This window comes from Lolium rigidum, chromosome 7 (genome assembly GCF_022539505.1).
Source record: "Lolium rigidum isolate FL_2022 chromosome 7, APGP_CSIRO_Lrig_0.1, whole genome shotgun sequence".
NCBI lineage: Eukaryota > Viridiplantae > Streptophyta > Magnoliopsida > Poales > Poaceae > Lolium > Lolium rigidum.
In genome coordinates, this window is record NC_061514.1 from 273816088 (window position 1) to 273837474 (window position 21387).

The following is a 21387-nucleotide window of genomic DNA, read 5'->3' on the forward strand; positions in this document are numbered from 1 at the left end:
CGAGGGCCGTCAAGGAAAGCTATGGCATGTCTTATCATGCTTGTTTCATGGCAGATATGGAAAGAACAGAACGCTCGTGTATTCCGAACCGTTCGACCACCGTGGCTATGGCGATTCCAAGAACTATAGACCAAGTGAAAATGTGGTCCTTGGTCGGAGCTAAAGCATCGAGTAATGTAATGATGAGAGACTAGTTTTTATTTCAGGTGTGCCTTGCCTTTTGCCTTGACACGGGCTTTATTAGGGCATGTTTAATGGGAGGCGCTTGAGCATTAAAAAGTCCGGCAATTAATCCTACCGTCTGCCCAACAGATTAGAGCTCCAATGCATGCCTTAGTTTCAGGCGCTTATTCTTCAACGGACTTGGCCCGATTTTTGTGCTGTATAAGCCTAAAACTAGCGAAGCGTCCGGCGCAAGGTTTGGCATCGACCCCAATAAATAAGCGCCTGTCAACCGGGATTATACAAGACAACTGCCGATCGGCCGGGGCTAAAATTCTAGCGCCTGTGAATAAGCATCTGCATTGTAGATGCCCTTAGACTCCAAAAACCTTCTTGTTAACCAATGAGAATGGTAAACCTAAGATGCTGCGACGTCCGAGAGAGTTAGCCAAAGCAAAACCAACTGAATGCTGGTGACGAGTGTTGCCGAAGCGCCATGTCTTCCAAATTGCATAGCCCACCGTGTAGAGTGTAAATTATCAACGACCTGGTTCGTGTTTGACTGGGGCGCACGCAGGGCTTGAATTCCTACGAGTGGATTCTCAACGACCGGCTGCCCAACGTGCCCCTAGCTTCCTGTGCTGGCTGGAGAAAGTCGTTGCCATGATGACTGGAGCGTGACCCAAAGAGGAATAAACCAAGATACTCCACCATGTGCAGCTAGCTGGTGCTGTTTCTGGAGAGTACGTAGTACAGTCTGCAGACGTGCGTACGTGTAGCATGTGGTGAACACGTCTTGTGTGTATATAAACTAACCTGTACATACGTGGCGACGTGGCGTCGCCCTGAACGTTACTTTACAAGTCAGATCACCTGGGTCAATTCCTTGAGCGCGCGTCACGGTGCAGTTAGTATTCCCTCCGACCCGTTCAGCCGTCGCTCTGCTCCGTGGACGCGCCGCCGCCGCCGCCGCCGGTCAAACCACGGAACGGTCGTCCCAGCAAGCTGCAACTAGAAGGGAATTAAAGCAGAGAGATCGTTCAGAAAAGTCGGGGAAAATCCATGGAAAGAAGAAGAGTCGGTTCAATAGAGGAAAAGAAAATACGGACCAGTAGGATATATTCTTGCACGTCGCACGTTTGCTGATCCGACCTCGCGTTGCGTTGCTAGCTGCCGAGTGCTGCCGTCGCTTCGGTTGGCCGCCGGCCGGCCGTCGTTTTCTTAACACGAACGAACGCATGACCGGCCGGCCGGTGCCGATCCACTCCGTCGCTACCTGCCATATATGGCCACGTTGCTTTCTGTTTCAGCATCTCGAAGGAAGTACGAGGTACGCACTACCCGCCACCACTGGGCTTGCAATTTCTTTTTCTTTTTTTACTGAGGAATGCAACATGCACTATTCATTTTGACTCCATTTAAATATAAGTGTCTCATAGATATATCAATAACTAAGAAGTGTCTAGATAGACACTTGTTTTTGGATGGCGCTATTGTGTTAGGTTACTGTTGGGCATGTATGGTGCCATGCATTCTCCTAGCTAGCCCGGTGGAGCAAAAGTTGGGTTGATTGGATACGCGAGTTCCCTACGCGTTGTGACCAATAGTTTCCTCATAACCACCCTCGTGTCATGCTCGTCTTTGTAAAAGGGAATCTTTTCCTGCACGAGCTTAGCCGGTCATGGCCGGGGATGGTGGGAGCACGCGGCGAGCTGCAGCGAAAAGAGAAAAGGAAAAAAGGGGGACCGGAAATTAAGGATTTCGTCACCTCCCGCTGAAACCCTTGTACATTTTGAGGAGGTGGTATATATAGACCTCATGTAGTCATGTGATGATGACCTTGCGGTGTTAGAATGACACCCACTTTTGTTATGGTGGTAGCTTAACACCATACTTACTTGTGATCCTCTTTGGGTAGTCATGATGCATGCTCCTCTTAGCTTATGATCTGGTGTGAATTTATGATGCTTTGTTACTATTTCATTATTGCGTGCGATGGTACAAAAGTGAGCTGCATTTTTTAGACGGATTGTATCTAGACAAAAGTGAGCAGTTTCTGTTAAGACGGAGGGATTACCTTATTTATTCTTCTTCTGCCATGTTATTGGTGTGTGATGTACAGAAAGAGGCGTCTAAGAGTCCACGATTCATGTAGGATTTTCCAATATCAAGACAACAACTATAGAGGGTATGTAACTTTGGAGGAGGTACATGATGAGTACCAGAGCTTCTAGGATGATCAAGCTATGGCTAACAAGGCAATGGTTGTTCACCGAATGGTTGTTGTAGCCATGCCTATAGGCGAAGGGGCACCTTAGGTCCGAGAGAGTAGGTTGAAAGATTTCATCATCGTCGGCATGATTATCGTGATCATTAAGACCATGTTCTTATGATTTCTTTATGCTCGGATGTAATATGCAATGAAATCATAAGTTCACCATATTTAAACCATGGTAACAATATGCAGCCTCATGTCTGCAACCAAACACTTATGATTGCATAGAGTTGCTTGTCCAATGCAGAAAAGGGCTCTGCGAACTACCAAGCAGAGTAGAAAACATAGAGACGGCCCAAGATTTTCCCTTGAGAAGGCTAAAATAGGTGTAGTCTACCAAACACATCGCATTTGAGTTTCGAGGCTTTGGGTTTGCTCCATCAAAAGCATGCGCGGAAACAAAACCAGAACAATTACGTGGTTGGATGGTTATGAGGGCAGTGGTACCCACCCAACCAGAGTTCCAGTCTAGGTTTGACACTTTAGTGTATCGTACATGCGGAATCTTCTTTTAGTGGAAGACGAGGTTCCCGTCAATAGCGATGTGTCTGTGGTGACTTTGTCAATCTCAAGACTGCCGAATTATCAGTTTGTTTGACTCATTTCTTGGAGTTGCTTACAGAAGTAGGATGTGCGTTCATGTGTTCATAAGGATAAATGTACGTGGGTATTTGTGAGGGTATGCATCTGTATCATGTTTTGTAAAAAAAACGAAACGAGACATGACTTTCTTATTCTGTCTTGCCAGACAAATAAAAATCTCTGGTGTTTTTCAGCGCTGCTGCCTGACCAAACATGGTCCATCATTTCCTGTGGCGTCATGTCAAATGAAGGCACCTCCGACCCCTCAACAGTCAACAACCAACAACCCCGAAACGGAATCCGCGGGAACGGAAGTCCCTATCTGCAAAAACGGCTAGTACTGCCACAAGTATAAATTTTCGTATGCTTTTGCTGCCGTTTCTGCCGCGCCCATTCCAGCTCTGCTCCTTTCTTTCCCCTTCCTTCTCCATCCAGCAACGACTCCTCCGGATCCCCTGCCGGAGCCGGAGCAAGCGCCATGGGCGCCATAGTCTCCTGCATGTCCGGCCGCAACGGCCGGTCCCCCTCGGCCTCCCCGCCGCCCGCCGCCAAGCGGCGCTCCTCCGTCTCATCCCGCCGCAGCGGCGGCGCCGGCGCCAAGGCCGCGGAGATCGACGAGCAGGCGCTGGCCGCCGCCGCGGCGCTCGTGCTGGGGCAGCGCGGCGCTGGAGGCGCGTTCGACCGGTCGGCGTCCGTAAGGTACGCCTCGAAGCGGCAGCAGCAGCAGGGCCCGCCGCTGCCGAGGAGCTCCAGCACGCGCCCGCGCTCGCTCGCCGACCCCGAGCTCCAGCCGCAGCACCTCCTCGCCAAGGTACTACCGACGCGTTCTTTCCTTCAATTCCTTCGCCGCTTGCTTCCTACGGTCGCATTGCTTCGTTGGTCCGCGTGCCGCCGCGTGGAAGTTGAACGCTGCTCCTTGTTGACTTTTCCTTTTACTCTACTCGCACGGGGTTCCTGGTGGGGATCGGTTGGTTTTCGCGTCGCCCGTGGGGAACCTCCGTCATCTTCTACTACAGTAGTAAACGTTTCTTGAATACATCGCGTCCTCCTTCGATTTGTTACCATGGCGAGGGGGATTAGATCGTGGGAGAACCAGTAGTGCTTCCATTTTGCAGAGGATCTATGAGCCATTTGCGCCACCGGCTAGTGGGGCTATATATAACATGGAGAGCCTGCAGCTCCAGGTGTCTGTCCATCCGTTCCTCCATGGCTGCACAATGTAATCCATAGGACGAGCTGTGGAGCATTGATTTGGGCCAACGTGTTGGAAACTACGGTTGTGTGGGTGATTGCCTGATAGGGGGTGGTTGTTGCTGGTACATATCGGCATGATTCAGTATTCAGATGCCATTCCATTCATTGCTTCTTGTAGCCTCCTAGGACAATGATGTTGGCGCATGTGTTCATTTATTCTACAGAGGACACTCGGATATCTTTTTCTCCAAAAAAAATGGGGGTTGAATGTTTAGCTTTTGTAAATATAACTCTGTAAATACTTGCTTTATGTAAATATATAATATAAAAAATCCAATGGGATGCTCTCCCACTGTTTAGCCTCAAAATAAAAGAGAGGGGGTATCTGCCAACTTGTGCAATGGTGACGGATCCTCATTCCTGAAATTACTTACTAGTTCAAATTGTTTCAGTCACGGTGAATCTGTGTTATCTTTGTTTAGTCAAAAAAAAAAGTTTCGTTGTTAACTAGCCTCTCTTGACCGTTACTAGAAATGGCTGTCGGCAGCCAGCAAGCTTGACTTATATACAGCCATAATTGACCGCTGAGCAATCATAATTGATGATTCCTGTTGACTGTTCACTACTAAGAAGATTTTGGTTTAAGAACGGCCCCACACGTGTTTTGGTGGAAGAGGGGGATTTGGTTTACTGGTAAATTCGTGTTTGCTATTTTCAATGTCACTGCTAAATTGTTAGATGTCGTTTTTCGAAAAGGAGGTTGAGACTCCTGGCCTCTGCATAGAAGAGATGCTTATGGCCTTAAGTTTTTTTTGGATGTGTATATACGGTAAGCTGAATTAGCACGCATTTTGGCTGTAAATTGGGGTTTTATTTTCTAATAACGTGCAAACAACCACTTCTACAGTTGCAACTAGTAAAACGGTAGTACCCTTATGACAATTTGTCTGCTACTTCTGTTCCTGAATTCTGTTGAAACTTCAAAATATTTATTACAGATTGTCACTTAGGTAATGCAGATGTTCAAAGTTGTTTTAAGCTTGTCGCTTGTGTACACTTCCACACAACATAAATGTTGGCTATGTCCATTTGTGTGCAGACCGGAAGCAAATGGAGCTCTTCCATTAATTGGAAGATGTTACAATACTATTTGTATATCTAACCACGGTCATTGCATCCATATAGTATCAGATTGACCAATGATTTACTTCTTCAACAGGATTTGAATACTAAAGATTTGGAAACCAACATCATTGTTCTTGTTCACGGAGGCGGGTTTGGTGCTTGGTGCTGGTACAAGACCATGTCACTTCTTGAAGATAGTGGGTTCAAAGTCAATGCTATCGACTTAACAGGCTCCGGGATTCATTGCTCTGATACAAACAAGATTAGCAGTCTTTCAGAGTATGCTGAGCCACTTACATCTTACCTTAAGGGCCTAGGTGATGCTGAAAAGGTATGGTCTCTTTTCAAATACTAATCATAATATGTTTCACATATACGCCAGAGTCTACCTCAATTAGGAATGTTTATTAAGCTACAGTTGACTATTGTAGTTGATAACATAATAAGAAGTTAAGATAGACACTACGTTTTCTTTTGCGGGTAAAAAAGATTGACAATATTAGCCTAAGATTACACCCAACCATTTGATGCAGCATACATATAAGATAAGTACTGTATGTTTCAGTGTTCGGAATAACTTTATAAGGGATATATTCTGTAAACGTATTTTGGCGATCATAATAATAGGAATCATTCAAATTGATACTAAAATGTGAGTCTGTGAACACCAGCTAAGTTTTTCTGATGGTTATGGTTTGAAGTAGGAGAGTTAGTATTTGCTTAAATAGTTTTAAATAGCTGCATCACATGCCATTAATGCACGTGTAATTTATCTATGAAGGGGATGTCATTTTTGGTTAGTAAAGTAAATTCTGTGCGCTCTGATGATCAGATTCAACTTCGCATTTTCTTAGTATTATTGGAATTTCATTTGTTGTGCTGGTTTTCATATTTTCAACCACCACATAATTTCTTTAAATAAATTTTTACCGTTAAGTTCAAGTGTACATCATACCCCCTGTTCTCTGATATTCTTGCTATGCACATCATCTTTGCTACCCAACCAATTATACTCTATTGATATTTTTGTTATTGCACAGGTGATTTTGGTTGCACATGATTTCGGTGGTGCTTGCATATCCCATGCAATGGAGATGTTTCCCTCGAAAATTGCCAAAGCTGTTTTCCTTTGTGCAACAATGCTGACAAATGGACATAGTGCTCTTGATATGTTCCAACAGGTTGATCTCTATGACAGTGTGATTGTAATTAAAAATATGATGAAAAAACTTAATTTTATATCGCCTTCAAGTTAGTACTTTTGAGGATTCTGCTTGATGCCAGACGATTCTTCTCCATATGCTGCAGATGGATACAAATGGCATGCTCCAAAAGGCACAGGAATTTGTATACTCCAATGGCAAGGACCGGCCTCCCACTGCTATCAACATCGACAAGGCCTCGATAAGAGATCTACTATTCAACCAAAGTCCTGCCAAGGTATTATACTTTCCATGGTCACCTCCAACTATATCGCTGAATCCTAGTTTGAAAATTGAACTCTGACACCCACTCATTGTGTTCCTGAAGGATGTCACCTTGGCTTCGGTGTCCATCAGACCTGTCCCATTTGCCCCGGTAATGGAGAAACTCATCCTAACAGAAGAAAACTACGGGTCTGTGCGGAGATTCTTCGTTGAGACCACGGAGGACAACGCGATACCTCTATCCCATCAGCAGAGCATGTGCACGGCCAACCCGCCAGAGAAGGTTCTGCGGCTGAAAGGGTCCGACCATGCCCCTTTCTTCTCGAGGCCACAAGCGCTGCACAAAGCACTTGTAGAGATAGCAACCTTGCCACCAGCTAAGGCATCATGAGAGCTTGTTCTATATCAGATTTTTTTTCCAGCCAGCGAGATCGCCATGATTGTTCGGATGGCTGCTGCTGCTGATGCTGTATATGTTGAGGTTGACAGTATGCTTTGAGGCAGAATGCCATGGTTCAGAAGTCATTATACAGAATGCTGGTTCTGTCACGGTGCAGCAGCAGAGTAGGAGCTCTGAAATTCACCCTCATCTTGACGACCTTGCCATTGCTAATTAATTGTTGACGCATATGTAATTCTAGTACAGCCAAGTGAGGAAAATGAAAGGAAGCTGACTGTTTCTTCTATCGGTGTGAATTATGGTTTTAGGCTACTCATAGTGGAGAGTAACATAATGTGGTGTCATGCATAAGTTACTAGTCTATGTTACTAGTCTATGTTACTAGTCTAATGGAAAGTAACTTAGAGGTAGTATCATGCAAAATCTCATTTATTAATTTATAGACTCATTTTGTCTTGGGGTGTGTGATGTTATGGTAACATAGCTAGTTACCACCTCCCTCTCTTTCTTCATTTATTGTTATGCCATGTCACTAAAATACAATGGAGTGTGTGATGTTACTAGCTAAGTTACTCCCACTGTGAGCAGTCTTACAAAGCCGCATTGGCGCGAAATCATATGTAATCCTGACTCAGGTGTCAGGTCCTATGCGTGTGATAGTCTTTTGATCGGATTTCACCCTTGATCGCCGACGTAGCAAACGAGGTACTCTTGGAGGCCGCAGCGGCGGGGAAGGGGTATGATGACCTTACCTGGTTCTGAGGTCAAATGGTTTTTTCCTTCCATCCTCCATTTCGAGGACATACTCAAATGTCGGGTCAATCGTCCTGAAACCCATGTGTCCAGCTTGATGACGTCTCAGACTCTCTGTTCGTCCTGTGCTTTGGGCTCCTGAGGTAACTGAAGTTGGGACGAAGCCCCAGCTGCAACATGTTGTGGGAGCCCATATTTGCCGCTCTCAGCGTCGCCTCCCGGGAAGACGGATTCTCTATGCACCGACCAGGTCGGCGCGTACCGTGCCGCACACTGACGCGCGGTACGGGCCGGCCCAGTTCGGGTGTTGGGCCAGTTGGATGCTTTTTTTCTGAGTCATTTTTCCGTTATGTTTTTTTTTTCATTTATGTTTCTTTTTAATTTTTGTTACTTTTTTCGTTTTTAAGATTTAATTTTTTAAATTTACATATATTTTTGAATGTAAAATGTTCTAACTAAAAAAATTCGAGAAAATTTCAAATTCGAAAATTGTTCAAGTATAAAATTGTTCAAATGCGAAAATTGTTCAATTATTGTTCAAATTCGAAAAATTTTCAGGTATAAAAATTGTTCATATATAAAAAATAATAATTTTTTTGAAAAATATTTGTTCCAATTTAAATTTTGTTCTAATTTAAATTTTGTTCCAATTAAAAATTTGTTCCAATTTGAAAATTATTCCAATCTGAAAAATGTTCAAATTTTGAAAATATTTAAATTTCTGAAAAAATTAAATAATTTTAAAAAATCGGGTCTAAAAAGAATCAGCTTTTAAAAAACGTAAAAAGAAAAATTAAACAGAAAAAACAAAAAAGCAAAAAAAAAAAACAAGAGTGGGAATGTGTTGGGCCGGCCCGACAACCCGCCTGGGGGGTGTGCGGCGCCTGGTCCGCGCCTACCAGGTTGGCGTACAACACCCCCCCGGGAGGACGCGTGAAGCGGCCGCCCGGTGGGCAGGCCCAGTTGATTGGTTGCTACTTGATTTAATGGTTTCCTGTTCATTCTTTTCAGTTCGTTTTTTTGTTTAGTTTCAAATATTTGGTGAAAAAAACGATTAGATCAGAAATATTCAGATATTCAAAAACAGCTCAATTTTTTCAGATTTGGAATAAGTCCAATTTAAAAAAATATTTAAACTTTATAAAATATTTGGTACTCCGTCTGATTCATATGTCAAGTAATATCTAGATACATCTATATCTGTGTCAAGTAATATATTCAGATTTAAGAAGTGTGTAGATTTTAAATAATGATTTCATAATTTTCAATTAAAAAATGTTCAAATTTAAAAATTATTTATATTTTATAAAATAAATGAAAAACATAAAACCTAAAACAAATGCAAAAGTGAAAAAGGAAAACCAGTAAAACTAGACAAGTAAACGGGAATGTTCTAGAACATTCCCAAAGCCAAAATAAACACCATCACGCCGAACGCCGGCCCACATAAGAAACAAGCGCTATCAGGAGATACACGTCGACCTGTAGCGGACACAGCGGCGTCCTACATCAGTCTAGTCATAGTACATCACTCTAGTTATAGTGCCAGTGTCTTAGCTTGTATCATGCACACTAGACCCATAAAATGTTGATGTGGTAGTTAATTAAGGAGGAAAGAGAATATTAAAAGAACATATGTGAATACCGTATCATAGCCCACATCACGAGTGAAAAGTAAATATCAAACAAATCATGTACATAATTTTACATTGAGATTTTACAAATCAATAAATATAACAAAACTATGATACCACCAAATGATACTACCCACTATGCCCAGCCTAATGTTGCCCGAAAATATCACCCTCCTCTTTGATGATTTTTCCGATGGGTCGTTGATGTCTAGGTTATTGAATTGATGCACCAGCTAAAATTTCCAAAAGTTCGAACAACTGGTAAGGGCTAGGTTTTGTATTATAACACTCCCGGTTATGTTTAGGTTGGACAAACGAAAAACCATGAATATGGGATAAATGAGAGATGCAACTATTTTTATATAGTGCGTTAGCCGGCGTTTAAACTTGAGACATCCTGACAAAAAGGCTAGGTTTTGTATTATAACATGGGTGACATGTCTAGCGAGCTCACCCTCGTCCTCCATGAGTCCACCTCTCGTTGACAGGCTTTGATGTGGATCTCAGAGCTGGGCCATAAGCCCAAAAGGAAAGAGGCGCAATAAATTCATATCATTCTACGTGTGTAGCTGAGGGCATAATCTATAAAAAGAAGTGGCAGACTTTACGAAAAACCAGTTATGAACTCAGTTGTAGAAGCTCCTGGCTGAATAAATAATCAAATAATATAAAATAAATTCAAAAAAATCTGAATTTTTTGAACAATGAACATAAAAAAGTGTCATAAGTACACACTAAAAATCTCCAAGAAAAGACATATGCAGTGGTCTATGCAAAAAAAGACAAAATGTGGTGGTGTTTGGTATATCTAGATTTGTTTCTTGTATCACTCCGATTTGTCTTTTTTGCACAGACCACTATATATGTATTTTCTGGAGATTTTTGGTGTGCAATTAGAAAACTTATTCATATTCATTGTACACCTTTATATATATTTTTTTTAATTTATTTGCTATTTTTTTTATTTAACCAGGAGCATCTACATCCGGGTTCAGAAATTCCTTGTCAGCGAAGGGAAAGTCGCATCCTTGTACCGCCCCAAGTGTCGTGCTCTCTTTTAAGATGTGTTCTCTCCTCGCTAAGGTATCTCCAGCGACTCGACGTAAACGGACTAAAAGTATCCATTTTGGTCTAGCTGGTAATACGTTGGGTGAATCCTCAACCTAGATGTCCGATGCAAACTAACCGTGGTGTCCGTGACGTCGCATTCACGACCTAAATTTGGGATTAAAATGCGTCAGCGCGGGCATCAAACGAGTTCGCGCGTGCTAGTTTCTTGCCCGCGTTGTATAAGAACATGGCCTGTTCGCTAGTGGCACAGAAAGCCACTCCCTCTCCTGCCACCCAAAAACTCGTATTTCGCCGACGCCAAACCCTTGTGTGCGATGGACGCTGCCGCCAAGGATGTTCACGAAGCCACACCCCAAGTGGAGCCCTCGCCGTCCCAGAGGCCTTCCCAAATCCTACCCCGAAGTGGGCCACCGCCACCAGCCGTGGGGAAGGCCAAGGTGCCGAAGAAGGAGCAGACGCTGGAGGAGAGGGCTATATAGGCCAATAAACGCAAGGACTGACGCGCCGTCGTGTGGGCGAAGAAATCCCATCAAGTTGTCGAAGGCATCGACAGGGTTGCCACCGAGATGGCCTTGGAGATGCAGGAATATGCCAACGCCCAGCTTAGGATATCGCCGTCTATGGCTAAGGCCATCCTCATGTTGAAGCGGGATGCTCTCATCGGCCACGCCTAGGCCTCGTTAACGAGTTCCGTAAGTCCTAGGCTGCACAAGAAATGAAAATTAGGCCGGGTGGACAAAAAATGCGTTATGCCGCTGGGCTACCCCCGACCCAAACGGACATTTGAGGCAATGAGACAAATTTGGTGTCTGCGGACCAACCCAAATGGACCAAAACAGATATTTTTGGTGTCCAAAATGCGTCGGGCCGCTGGAGATGCCTAAGTATCAATTTCTCCTTTCACATGGGACCGTGTGGGGTTCCTGCATGTTCAACAAGTGTCAAGAGCGAGAGAGTTTTGATGCGGGCATTGTACACGCATTTATTTTTAGATTGAAGTTTTCAAAACAAAATATCTTAAGAACTCTTTATCTAAATTACGAACCGTTTTCATATTTCATACCCTCGCGTCAATACCTATATCTCATGTTGATATATTCCGAGATAATGTTTTGTACTTTTAAAACTACTACAGATATACTCGGGATTTGTATGTAACTGTACTCACATTTTTACTAAGATGCACTTACTTTTTTTAGTGTATTTTATGGGTTGGATGAGAGGGAGACACCGGAGGGTGGGAGATGCAGTTTTTCCATTTTATTTTTTATATCCGAATTTTCAAAACAAAATATCTCGAAAACAGTTTATCGAAACTACAGATCGTTTTCATGTGATTACGACCAAACTTAAGGCTAGCCATAGTGCTAGTATCATAAGCAGTATCATGCATGCCATCTTGGCAAAAATCTGATGTGGCACTATACTTAATGATGAGAGATATGCTAGTGGTATCATAATATGATACTGTATCCTAGCACGTGAAACTAGAAAATTTAATGTTAAATAAATCCTATACACACAATTGCATTGAGATTCTACAAATAATTAAATATCATGAGATTATGATACTACTAGATGATACTAACCACTATAGAGGTAGTATCATAAAATTGTATCATATGGATGATACCACTATATGATACTTTGCACTATGGCCAGCCTAAGAGAGTGAGAGCGGTCATCTGGCGTATGATTGGGTACGGCCATCGGCAGAGGAAAGCGACGACCCATCTATATCTTGGCGTAGTTATTCTGTAGCTGTCGTGGCCCGTAGGGCCCACTGGTCACATGCACGCAGACGGATAGCCGGATAGACGCGAGACCCGCACCGACGAATTCCCCCTGCACGCGATCTGCACCGTCAACATTTGGAGATGAACGGCTCATGACACTCCACGCAGCCTAGGTGTTTTTTTCCTCTGCCGTTCTCGCACCACCGCCCGTTGCCATGTGCTTTCTAGCTGACTTTGGTCAACAGGGTATGGAAACTGTTTTGTTTGCTCTTCTTGCATGAATGTCCCACCACAAACGTGAAATTTCTTAACGCAGAGCATCACTTTGAAGGATTCTGCCACTGCCAATTGGTAGCGTTGTATGTTGTCAGTCTCTTAGAACATGTTAGGTCATGCCATATGCCACAAGCTTATTGTATTGGTTAGGTATAGTAAAGGCAAAGTATGATGATTAGATATCCATAGATGCTGAAAATACCATTTTCTAGTATGTTCATGCATGCATGTCGGCAGGGAGTAGTCACACTCACACATCTAGCTTTTTAAAATATTTTGAAGTCTGATGTGATATCTATCTAAATTACATAGTGATGCTTTTTCAGTATGAAATACATATAATTACTTAATAATGTATCTATTTTATTTGCATTCCATGGAGCAGTCATTTGATAGGGTTATTGATCGTACGTTGAGTCGCAACCACATATCAAACACATCATTGGCTCATCTCTTCTGCATTGCATTCCCCTCGCATCGCATTTCTACAAAATGTTTGTCATCAACCTCTGTCATAGACTCATCCTACCCCAGAATAGACTCTCATGTCACGGTCAAGGACATATGCACTTAGTTTTTCTTAGTTCATAATTTTTTACTCGTCAAATAATGCCAACCTCCTCTGGATAATTCGCGTCCCTCAAGACCGGAAAGGTGACGTGGACGTCTGGCTCTCCCTCTGTTCCCTTTCCTTGCTTGCTTCGTTGTCGCTTCGTTTCTTTCTTTCAGCTGCTTAATTCCGCTCCCCCATTTGTATATTTGAGCTCCTTCCCGTTGTAATAAAAATTGTCAGACTGTGTGGTAGTTCCTTCCCTCTAGTGCTAGTCTAGCCCACATAAAACAAAAAATGCCAACCTCAACTCACGACGGCTTCTAGATGGCTTGGTTACGCCAAATGCATACCCTATGTTGAAAACCCGATTTATTTCATTTAGTTTCTAGTTTTCGCATGATTTAGAATCGTGCGCTACAGTTAGTTGGCTGACACCCAACAGAGAGCATTCAACAATTCTTTCTACCATCTATGGCATATGAATGCATTTATGGACGACTATTTTTAACTTCAAATGCCAAATAACACATTACCTAAAACATCCAGATTTGGCTAGCTGTGTTTGCAAGGGACGCAGCTTTCTCCAGCTATTTGATTTAGACAATTCCTTGAACTGTTCAGTCCCACCATCCAATCATACAAACAGCTTAAAGAAATCACGTCTTACCAAAAGCCTCTGCTGCTCTCACAAACAAGGCCACAATTTACAGGATTTCGAAATTTTACGAGTACCAAACTGCAAAAGAGCCACCCCCAACCTGCAGACGTTCCACTCTATAAAGGAAACCACCAACAAGAGAGCACTCCCCACCACCACTCCCACCACTCCGAGCGGCTCCTCCTGCCTCGTCCTCGCTCCCGTCCCCTCGCCGGCGCCCGATCTGAGGTATCGAATCGCCTGCCCCCCCTCTCAGATCCCTCTCGCTGTACCATTCCGTCGATCCGCGCGGTGATCTCCCGTGCTGTAGATTTTTCGGCGGATGTTTAGCTCTGGATCTGGCCCTAGACTTCGAATTTAGATGGATCGCGTGCCTTAGGTTCCGCGGATCATGCATGTGTTCTTACTCGGTTTAGGATCCGCGGATTTAGAATGCGTGGATGTCGGAATTGCGCCTACCTGCTTTTGTCGGTCCTTGATTTGGTGGGATGTCGGCCATTTACCTTTGCTCAATGTAGATTTGTGGGGATCAAAGTTGGGTGCGGAAAGGTTGCGTGCCCATGGCAGTTTCTTTGTGAAGGGTACCAGATTCGAACATTCTAGTTCTAGGGCGTCTGGTTCGTAATCGTCGTAGCAATGGTGCAGCAATTTCAGGCTCACAGGCCTGGGCGGACTGACGACTAGACTTGTGATGGCCATCTTTTTTCGGAGAGAAAGTTGGATGATAAATTCTACTAAATCCCCGACACTATTATGGATTGGAGGGAGTAACATATATAGCACCAGTGTGTGCTGATATCAGCTAGTACGTTTTTTTTGTCAATGATCTTGTTGTGATGGAAAAACTATAGAGTTCGAAACACGCTGTACATGACTTAGGAAGCAGTGTATATGCATATTCCTCTGCAAACAGATGCTGGACCAACTCAGGAGATGGTGTATGGAAGGGAACCTTGTATCTGGCCTGTTTCATGTATCGTGGTTGGTGCTAATGATTACTACCTGCCAACCTCTCTTGACATTGACTTGGTAGTTGGGAGTGACTTGAGTTACTAAAATTGAAATGTACTGAAAATCCTAATAATATCCAGCAATCTCTAAACATCCTTTGATCAACGACAAATATGCAATGGATATGATGGTACTGTTATATCTCTTCTTAGTTTAAACTAAAACCTTTGTCTGTATTTTTCTTTTACATTATGGGTGCTGGTTGTAGTGTTGGGCTCAACATATGCAGCAAAATGTGTTCTGTAAATGCACTAGTTGCATGCCATCCGATGTGATCAAATGAAGTGAGGATTTATATGTGAATACCTTATCTTGTTTGAATGATTTTAAGTGGTGATTCTCCTAAACTTGATTGTCTACATGGATGTGCAATTCACTTCACTGTGCTTTGCACTGAGGAGCCTGCTGTCCTGTTACTTTTGCATTATCAAGCCTCAGTTGCTGAAAAAATTGGTGGTCTCCAGGATTGTAGGTTAGATGATTGAAAAACTGGCTCTAGGCTTCTAGCTGTAACTATCTCCACTTCAAAATTTGGATAATTTTTGTGTGTACCAGCAGTCGTAAAAGTATTCTCTGAACTTGATTTTGCGGTTTTGTTGTTTGATGGTGATTAGTTACCTTGGATTGAGTTCTCTTATTTGGTCTGAATTGCCCCATTTTCCTGGTCACCATCGATTGACTAGTACCCACCTTGATCTATGGCAAGATCTCCAGCAAGCATACTCCATTTTTTCCCTTACCAAAATCATGGTTGAGCCAATTTGATGCACTTAGGTATTGATGATGCCGAAAGCCCTTTATTCCAAGTTATCAGAAGCATCTTTTAGATCTTCTCTTGCCGTGTTCCTCAAACTATATTTCCTTCTGTTCATGATTTTTTTCCCTGAATTTGATCTTACCTAACCTGTTCAGATTATATGCTTTAATTGACAACACACCTTTGTGGTAATATCTTACACCTTTTGACTTCCATTCAAGTCTAATCAGCAATGATTTCTTAATCTTACCTAGTATTCTTGTTTGAAGACTTGTTTCAGCTTATATGCGTGTTCACGTCTTCTCTTCCTGCTATGGATTTCTGTCCTTAAATTACCTAGATGTGTTTTTATTTTATCATTTTGGAAACTGGCCAGAATAATCCAATCTGGATGTATGGTTGTCTAGTTTATCGTTGACATCTGAAAATTTCTGGAAGCTTTTATCCCTTTTATCTCTGATGATTTCATTTGCTGTTTCGACCATGTACTTACCTAGTGTACTCTGGCAATCTGTAAACTTCACTCATGCTGCACTTTTCCATTTTTTCTGACAGTCAAGATGAGTCGTGGCGGGAGTGCTGGTGGTGGTCAAAGTTCTCTGGGTTACCTATTTGGAGATGGTGAGCCTGCAAAACCTGCTGCAGCAGCAGCTGCGAAGGCCCCACCTGCTGAGAAACCAGCACCAGCAGCTGGTGATGTAGCCAAGCAAATTCCAGCTGGTATTCCAGGCAGCAGGGCGAACAACTATCACCGGTCAGAAGGCCAGAACACTGGCAACTTCCTTACGGTATGCCTTTTTTTTCCTTTGTAATGTAATGAACCCATATTAGTTGTAGCTATTTCTGTATTTGCAAGTGTATATCAGAAGCTTTTGTTGGCATCTGTATACTTATCTGACCACTCCATTATTGTAGTTTTCGCTAGAACCATCTTGCCGTCGACATGGTAATCACCAGCAATGCATTAACTCGCACAATCTAGACGTGCGTTCTTTTTTACTACTCCCTCTGTCTAAAAGTAGGTGTCTCAACTTTATCTAGATACAGATGTATCTCTATTCTCTAACTAAAATGCATCTAGACAAAAGACAAAAGACAAAAGTGAGACACCTATTTTTAGAAGGAGGTAGTACATTTTTGATAATATAACTAGAACGCAACAGTTCTCATGTTTTCACTGGAAAGCTGTGCTAAGCAAATGAGTTGAAGCAACATGTTATTCGGCCTACTTAGACTTTTTGTGTTTTGAATATGAAGTATGGCATAATCTTGAAAAAATGGTATGAACTATGACATAATTTCGAAAAAAGTATGAATTATGACATGACGATTCAAAGATATTGAATGATCATTCTTGTCCCCTAATTTTTGTTTGACTTGCATGTTTATTTACCTTGTGTGCTCAGAAATACTTCCCTTCTGTCTCACCTTGCAGGACCGTCCTTCAACCAAGGTTCATGCTGCTCCTGGTGGTGGCTCGTCCCTGGGCTACTTGTTTGGCGGGAAGTGATGCTAATGATGCTGCTTAATGAACGATGAATGTTCTGTATCTCTGTTATCCATGTGGGAAAAAACTGAAGTGTTTGATTTCAGCAATTTACCACCTGTGTTGATGTACTGTGTTCTGTGTGGTTCATGTGTCCAAGCTGACCTCCTGCTTGGAAGCCAGCTTGTCTAAAACCTGTTGCTGTCAAGACTAATCGTGTTGATATCAAAATTGGCGTGCCTACTTACTTGTCTGCTCCCTCTACTGTGTCAACTGGTTTTATGCTTTTATCAGCATTCGTTATTGTGTTAATGTTTGAGAAGGCTGCCTTATACAGTAGCTGGCAGTGTATCTGAGTGGTTTGAAGCTGTTGTGGCTAAACATTCTGCTGTGTGATAAGGTGCATATCTTTTTTGTGAATTAAAAACTTGGGGACTGGTGCTGTGCTGAACTTATCGCAGGCTTCAGTTTGTGGTAGACATGGAGCGTAGTGGTGCCTGATTAGAACCCCCCCATGGCGTTGCATTGCTGCTCGACTATTCGTGGTTAAGATGCCGAATTGCTTTTAAGAAAAACACAAACAAGCTCGGCGGAAAAAGAATACTATAACTAAATTAAAGGACTCTGAGGGTGACTGAGTTCAAGGTACGGAGCAGCTGAAACCGTTAATCCTCAATTATTTTACTAATCTTTTTACTTCGGAAGTCCAGGTGATTGATCAAAATCTGCTAGAGAAAATACACCCAAGAGTTGATGATCCTATGAATGAATCTCTACTGGCTCCGTTTTCAGCTGATGATGTAAAGAAGGCTGCTTTCAGCATTGGGGACCTGAAAGCCCCGGGACCTGATGGCCTTCATGCGGTGTTCTACAAAAAATTCTGGGATATATGTGGGGCTGAAATTACCCAAGAAGTTTTGCAAGCGTTGAATACTGGTGTTATTCCGGCGGGGTGGAATGACACTACTATTGTTCTTATTCCTAAAGTTGATGAACCGGAGAATATCACCCAGTTTCGCCCTATCAGTTTATGCAATGTTATCTACAAAATTATTTCCAAGATGTTGGCTCACAGGCTAAAGGGTATTCTTCCGGATGTCATCTCTCCAATGCAAAGTGCATTTGTTCCTGGGAGGCTTATAACAGATAATGTTCTGGTGGCATATGAATGTGTCCATGCCATTAAAAATAAAAGAAATGGGCTGAGGGTCCTGTGCGGTCAAGTTGGACATGCATAAGGCGTACGGCAGAGTTGAATGGATATTCCTGGAGAGCATGATGAGGAGGTTGGGATTTGCTGAGAGATGGATTGGACTAATGATGGCTTGTGTTACATCTGTTAAATATCAAGTTAGATTCAATTCTGAAGAAACTGATACTTTTATTCCTACTAGGGGACTCAGACAAGGAGACCCCCTTTCACCGTATTTGTTCCTGCTGTGTGCGGAGGGCTTATCTAGCCTTTTGTTGTATGAAGAAGAAGTTGGTGGCCTCAATGGGCTAAGGGTGTGCAGAAATGCACCGTCAGTCTCACATCTCCTTTTTGCTGATGATTCACTTATTCTCATGAAAGCTGACACGGATAATGCAACTTCCTTGCAACAAGTGCTGGATACGTATTGTGCAAACTCAGGACAATTGGTGAGTTTAGCTAAGTCAAGCATTTATTTCTCACCTAATACTAATGTCTTGATGAGAGCGGAGATTTGCCAGATTTTACATATTGGTACTGAAGCTATTTCTGATAAGTACCTTGGCCTCCCAGCCTTGGTAGGGGCTGATAAGAGTGACTGTTTTGAGCACTTCATTGAGAGAATTATTCAGAGAATTAATGGCTGGAAAGAAAAGATGCTTTCTATAGGTGGGAAAGAAATTTTACTGAAGGCAGTGGCTCAAGCAATCTCAGTTTATGCCATGTCTGTGTTCCTGTTGCCAAAAGGAATTTGCAAGAGAATGATGGATACGATTTCTCAGTTCTGGTGGGGACGATGAAAATACTAAACACATGCATTGGCTAGCATGGTGGAAACTATGCTATCCAAAGAAGGAAGGAGGTATGGGGTTTCGAGATTTTCATTCTTTTAATCTAGCTATGCTTTCTAAGCAGGTTTGGAGGCTTATTGTGGACCCGGAATCTCTCTGTACAAGGGTCCTCAGGGCGAAATACTATCCCAATGGTGACATCCTGAGTGCCGGCCCCAAGGCGGGTTCCTCGTACACCTGGCAGAGTATTGTTGCAAGTATTGCAACGTTTAAAAGAGGTTATCTTTGGAGTGTTGGTAATGGAGAAAGCATTAAAATCTGGTCTGATCCATGGATCCCCTCTAGCCCGGATAGGAAGTTGATCTCCCCTCGAAATAATGTGATCTACACAAAAGTAAGTGAACTCATTAGTCCGGTTACGGGGCAATGGGATGTACAGCTACTCCATGAACTTTTTAATCAGGTGGATGTTGGAAGAATTCTTCGAATCCCTCTCAATGATCAAGGGTTCGAAGATTTTATTGCGTGGGGAATGACTAGTCATGGTCGATATACGGTGCGGTCTGGTTACTACCTTCAGTGGAAACACCAATTTGGCCATAGGGCGGCTCAATTGTCCTTGCCTGGAAGATCTGCTATGAACCCAGTTTGGAAAAATCTTTGGCGGCTCAAATTGCCAGGGAAAATAAAAAATATTCATTTGGAGATCGCTGCATGGCATTGTCCCTATCAAGTGCATTCTCGCTAACATGCATGTTGGAACCAGTGGTGAATGTCCGGTTTGCAATTTACACGCGGAAGATATGAGGCATCTTCTTTTTACTTGTCCAGTTGCTATTGATATGTGGCAGTTAATGGGAATACATGAAATAATAGAGGATGCTTTGAATGAAGACAGAGAGGGGTCGGCTGTGTTGGAAAATATTATAAACCGTGCTAATAATTCCTTGCAAGGATTTCAGTCCGTTAATTGCAAAGAAGTTGTGTTGACAACCTGTTGGTATTTGTGGTGGATGCGACGCCGACGTACAAATGGGGAGTCGGTACCTCCTCTTCATAAGTGCAAATTTTCAATCCTGAGTATTGTTGCTAACGCGACCAAGGCATACGGGAAGAAACAGAGTAATACGGGAGCTAGATGGGCTAGACCAGAGATTAGACAAATTAAGCTGAATGTGGATGCTTCTTTCCACAATGACTCCAAGATGGGAGCAGTTGGAGCGGTCCTTCGTGACTTTCAAGGCCAGTTCGTGGCAGCTTCGGCTAAGGTTCTAGCAAATGTTGAATCAGTAGTAATGGCGGAGGCACATGCAATGAAGGAAGGATTATCACTTGCAGTCACCCTGGGGTGCAACAATGTCATTGCGGAGTCTGACTCGATTGATGTTATTCAGGCCTGTACTGGTGCAGATTCTTGGTGGAGTGAATCATCGGCGATTTTTGCAGATTGTGTTGACATGGCTGTGTCCATTGGGAGGGTTAATTTTAGTCATATTTCGAGAGATGCTAATCAAGTAGCGCATACTTTAGCTAGGGAGAGCTTTTTACATAATCTTTCTTGTACCTGGGTCGATGAACCCCCTAGCTTCCTCCTGGACAAACTCCTGGGCGATGTAACACTCATTTGATTCTTTAGCAGCAAGTTCTAGACGCACTCTTTTCCTTCCAGGGTATCGAAGGGGACTGGAAGGTTTTTAATGAAGTGGCTTGCTAGCTTAATATATTGGTTATTTCAAAAAAAAAAAGCACAAACAATTGGGCAGTGGTAGGGTTAGTCCAGGCGGCTTGACTCGGGGAGCTTCATCATGGAACTCGACCCCCTTTCTCACAGATGTTCATTGCCCACGACCATGTCATTTTGTCTCCTTTCTCCAAATCAACCTTGCATGATTACCTGTGGTGTAAAGATCTGCCTTATTTTGCCAGAAACATTGCTGTTCAGAATCACACAAACCAGTGTATTGGTCATGAATTTGAGAATGTGATAACCAATTTTGTACAAGACGCGCTGCCCACGTAGGAGACTAGATGGTATCCGTTGCGTTGACCTAATATAGCTGCCGGACTGGGCAGTACTTCCTCGGTTTCCAAATATAAGATGTTTTGGTAGCTCGTTGAACTGACAAAAATTAGTATATTTAGGAGAAGGCTTGGCGTGGCAGAGAGAGTAAAATGGATCATTGTGGGAGGTTTTCTTTTTCAGGGCAACATTGAGGGAGGTTTACCATGGCATGTGAGCATGTCCTAGGCCTTGCAAAGGAGAGACGGAGAGGCAGTGAAGGTTGGAGGAGACAGGTTGGAAGG

At 43.1% G+C, this 21387-nt stretch overlaps 2 protein-coding genes across 2 annotated transcripts; both read left to right on the forward strand.

The window, feature by feature from the left end:
- The first annotated feature begins 3428 nt into the window (after positions 1-3428).
- Positions 3429-7433, forward strand: LOC124677904 (putative methylesterase 11, chloroplastic). Its single transcript, XM_047213848.1, has 5 exons — positions 3429-3830; positions 5433-5669; positions 6379-6519; positions 6647-6778; positions 6869-7433. Exons 1-5 carry the CDS (start codon positions 3498-3500, stop codon positions 7154-7156), a joined length of 1131 nt encoding a protein of 376 aa, XP_047069804.1. The 5' UTR covers positions 3429-3497; the 3' UTR covers positions 7157-7433.
- Positions 7434-13985: 6552 nt separating this feature from the next.
- Positions 13986-17358, forward strand: LOC124672666 (protein SPIRAL1-like 1). The gene is made up of 3 exons (XM_047208859.1): positions 13986-14074; positions 16170-16402; positions 17050-17358. Exons 2-3 carry the CDS (start codon positions 16175-16177, stop codon positions 17122-17124), a joined length of 303 nt encoding a protein of 100 aa, XP_047064815.1. The 5' UTR covers positions 13986-14074; positions 16170-16174; the 3' UTR covers positions 17125-17358.
- Positions 17359-21387: the final 4029 nt, after the last annotated feature.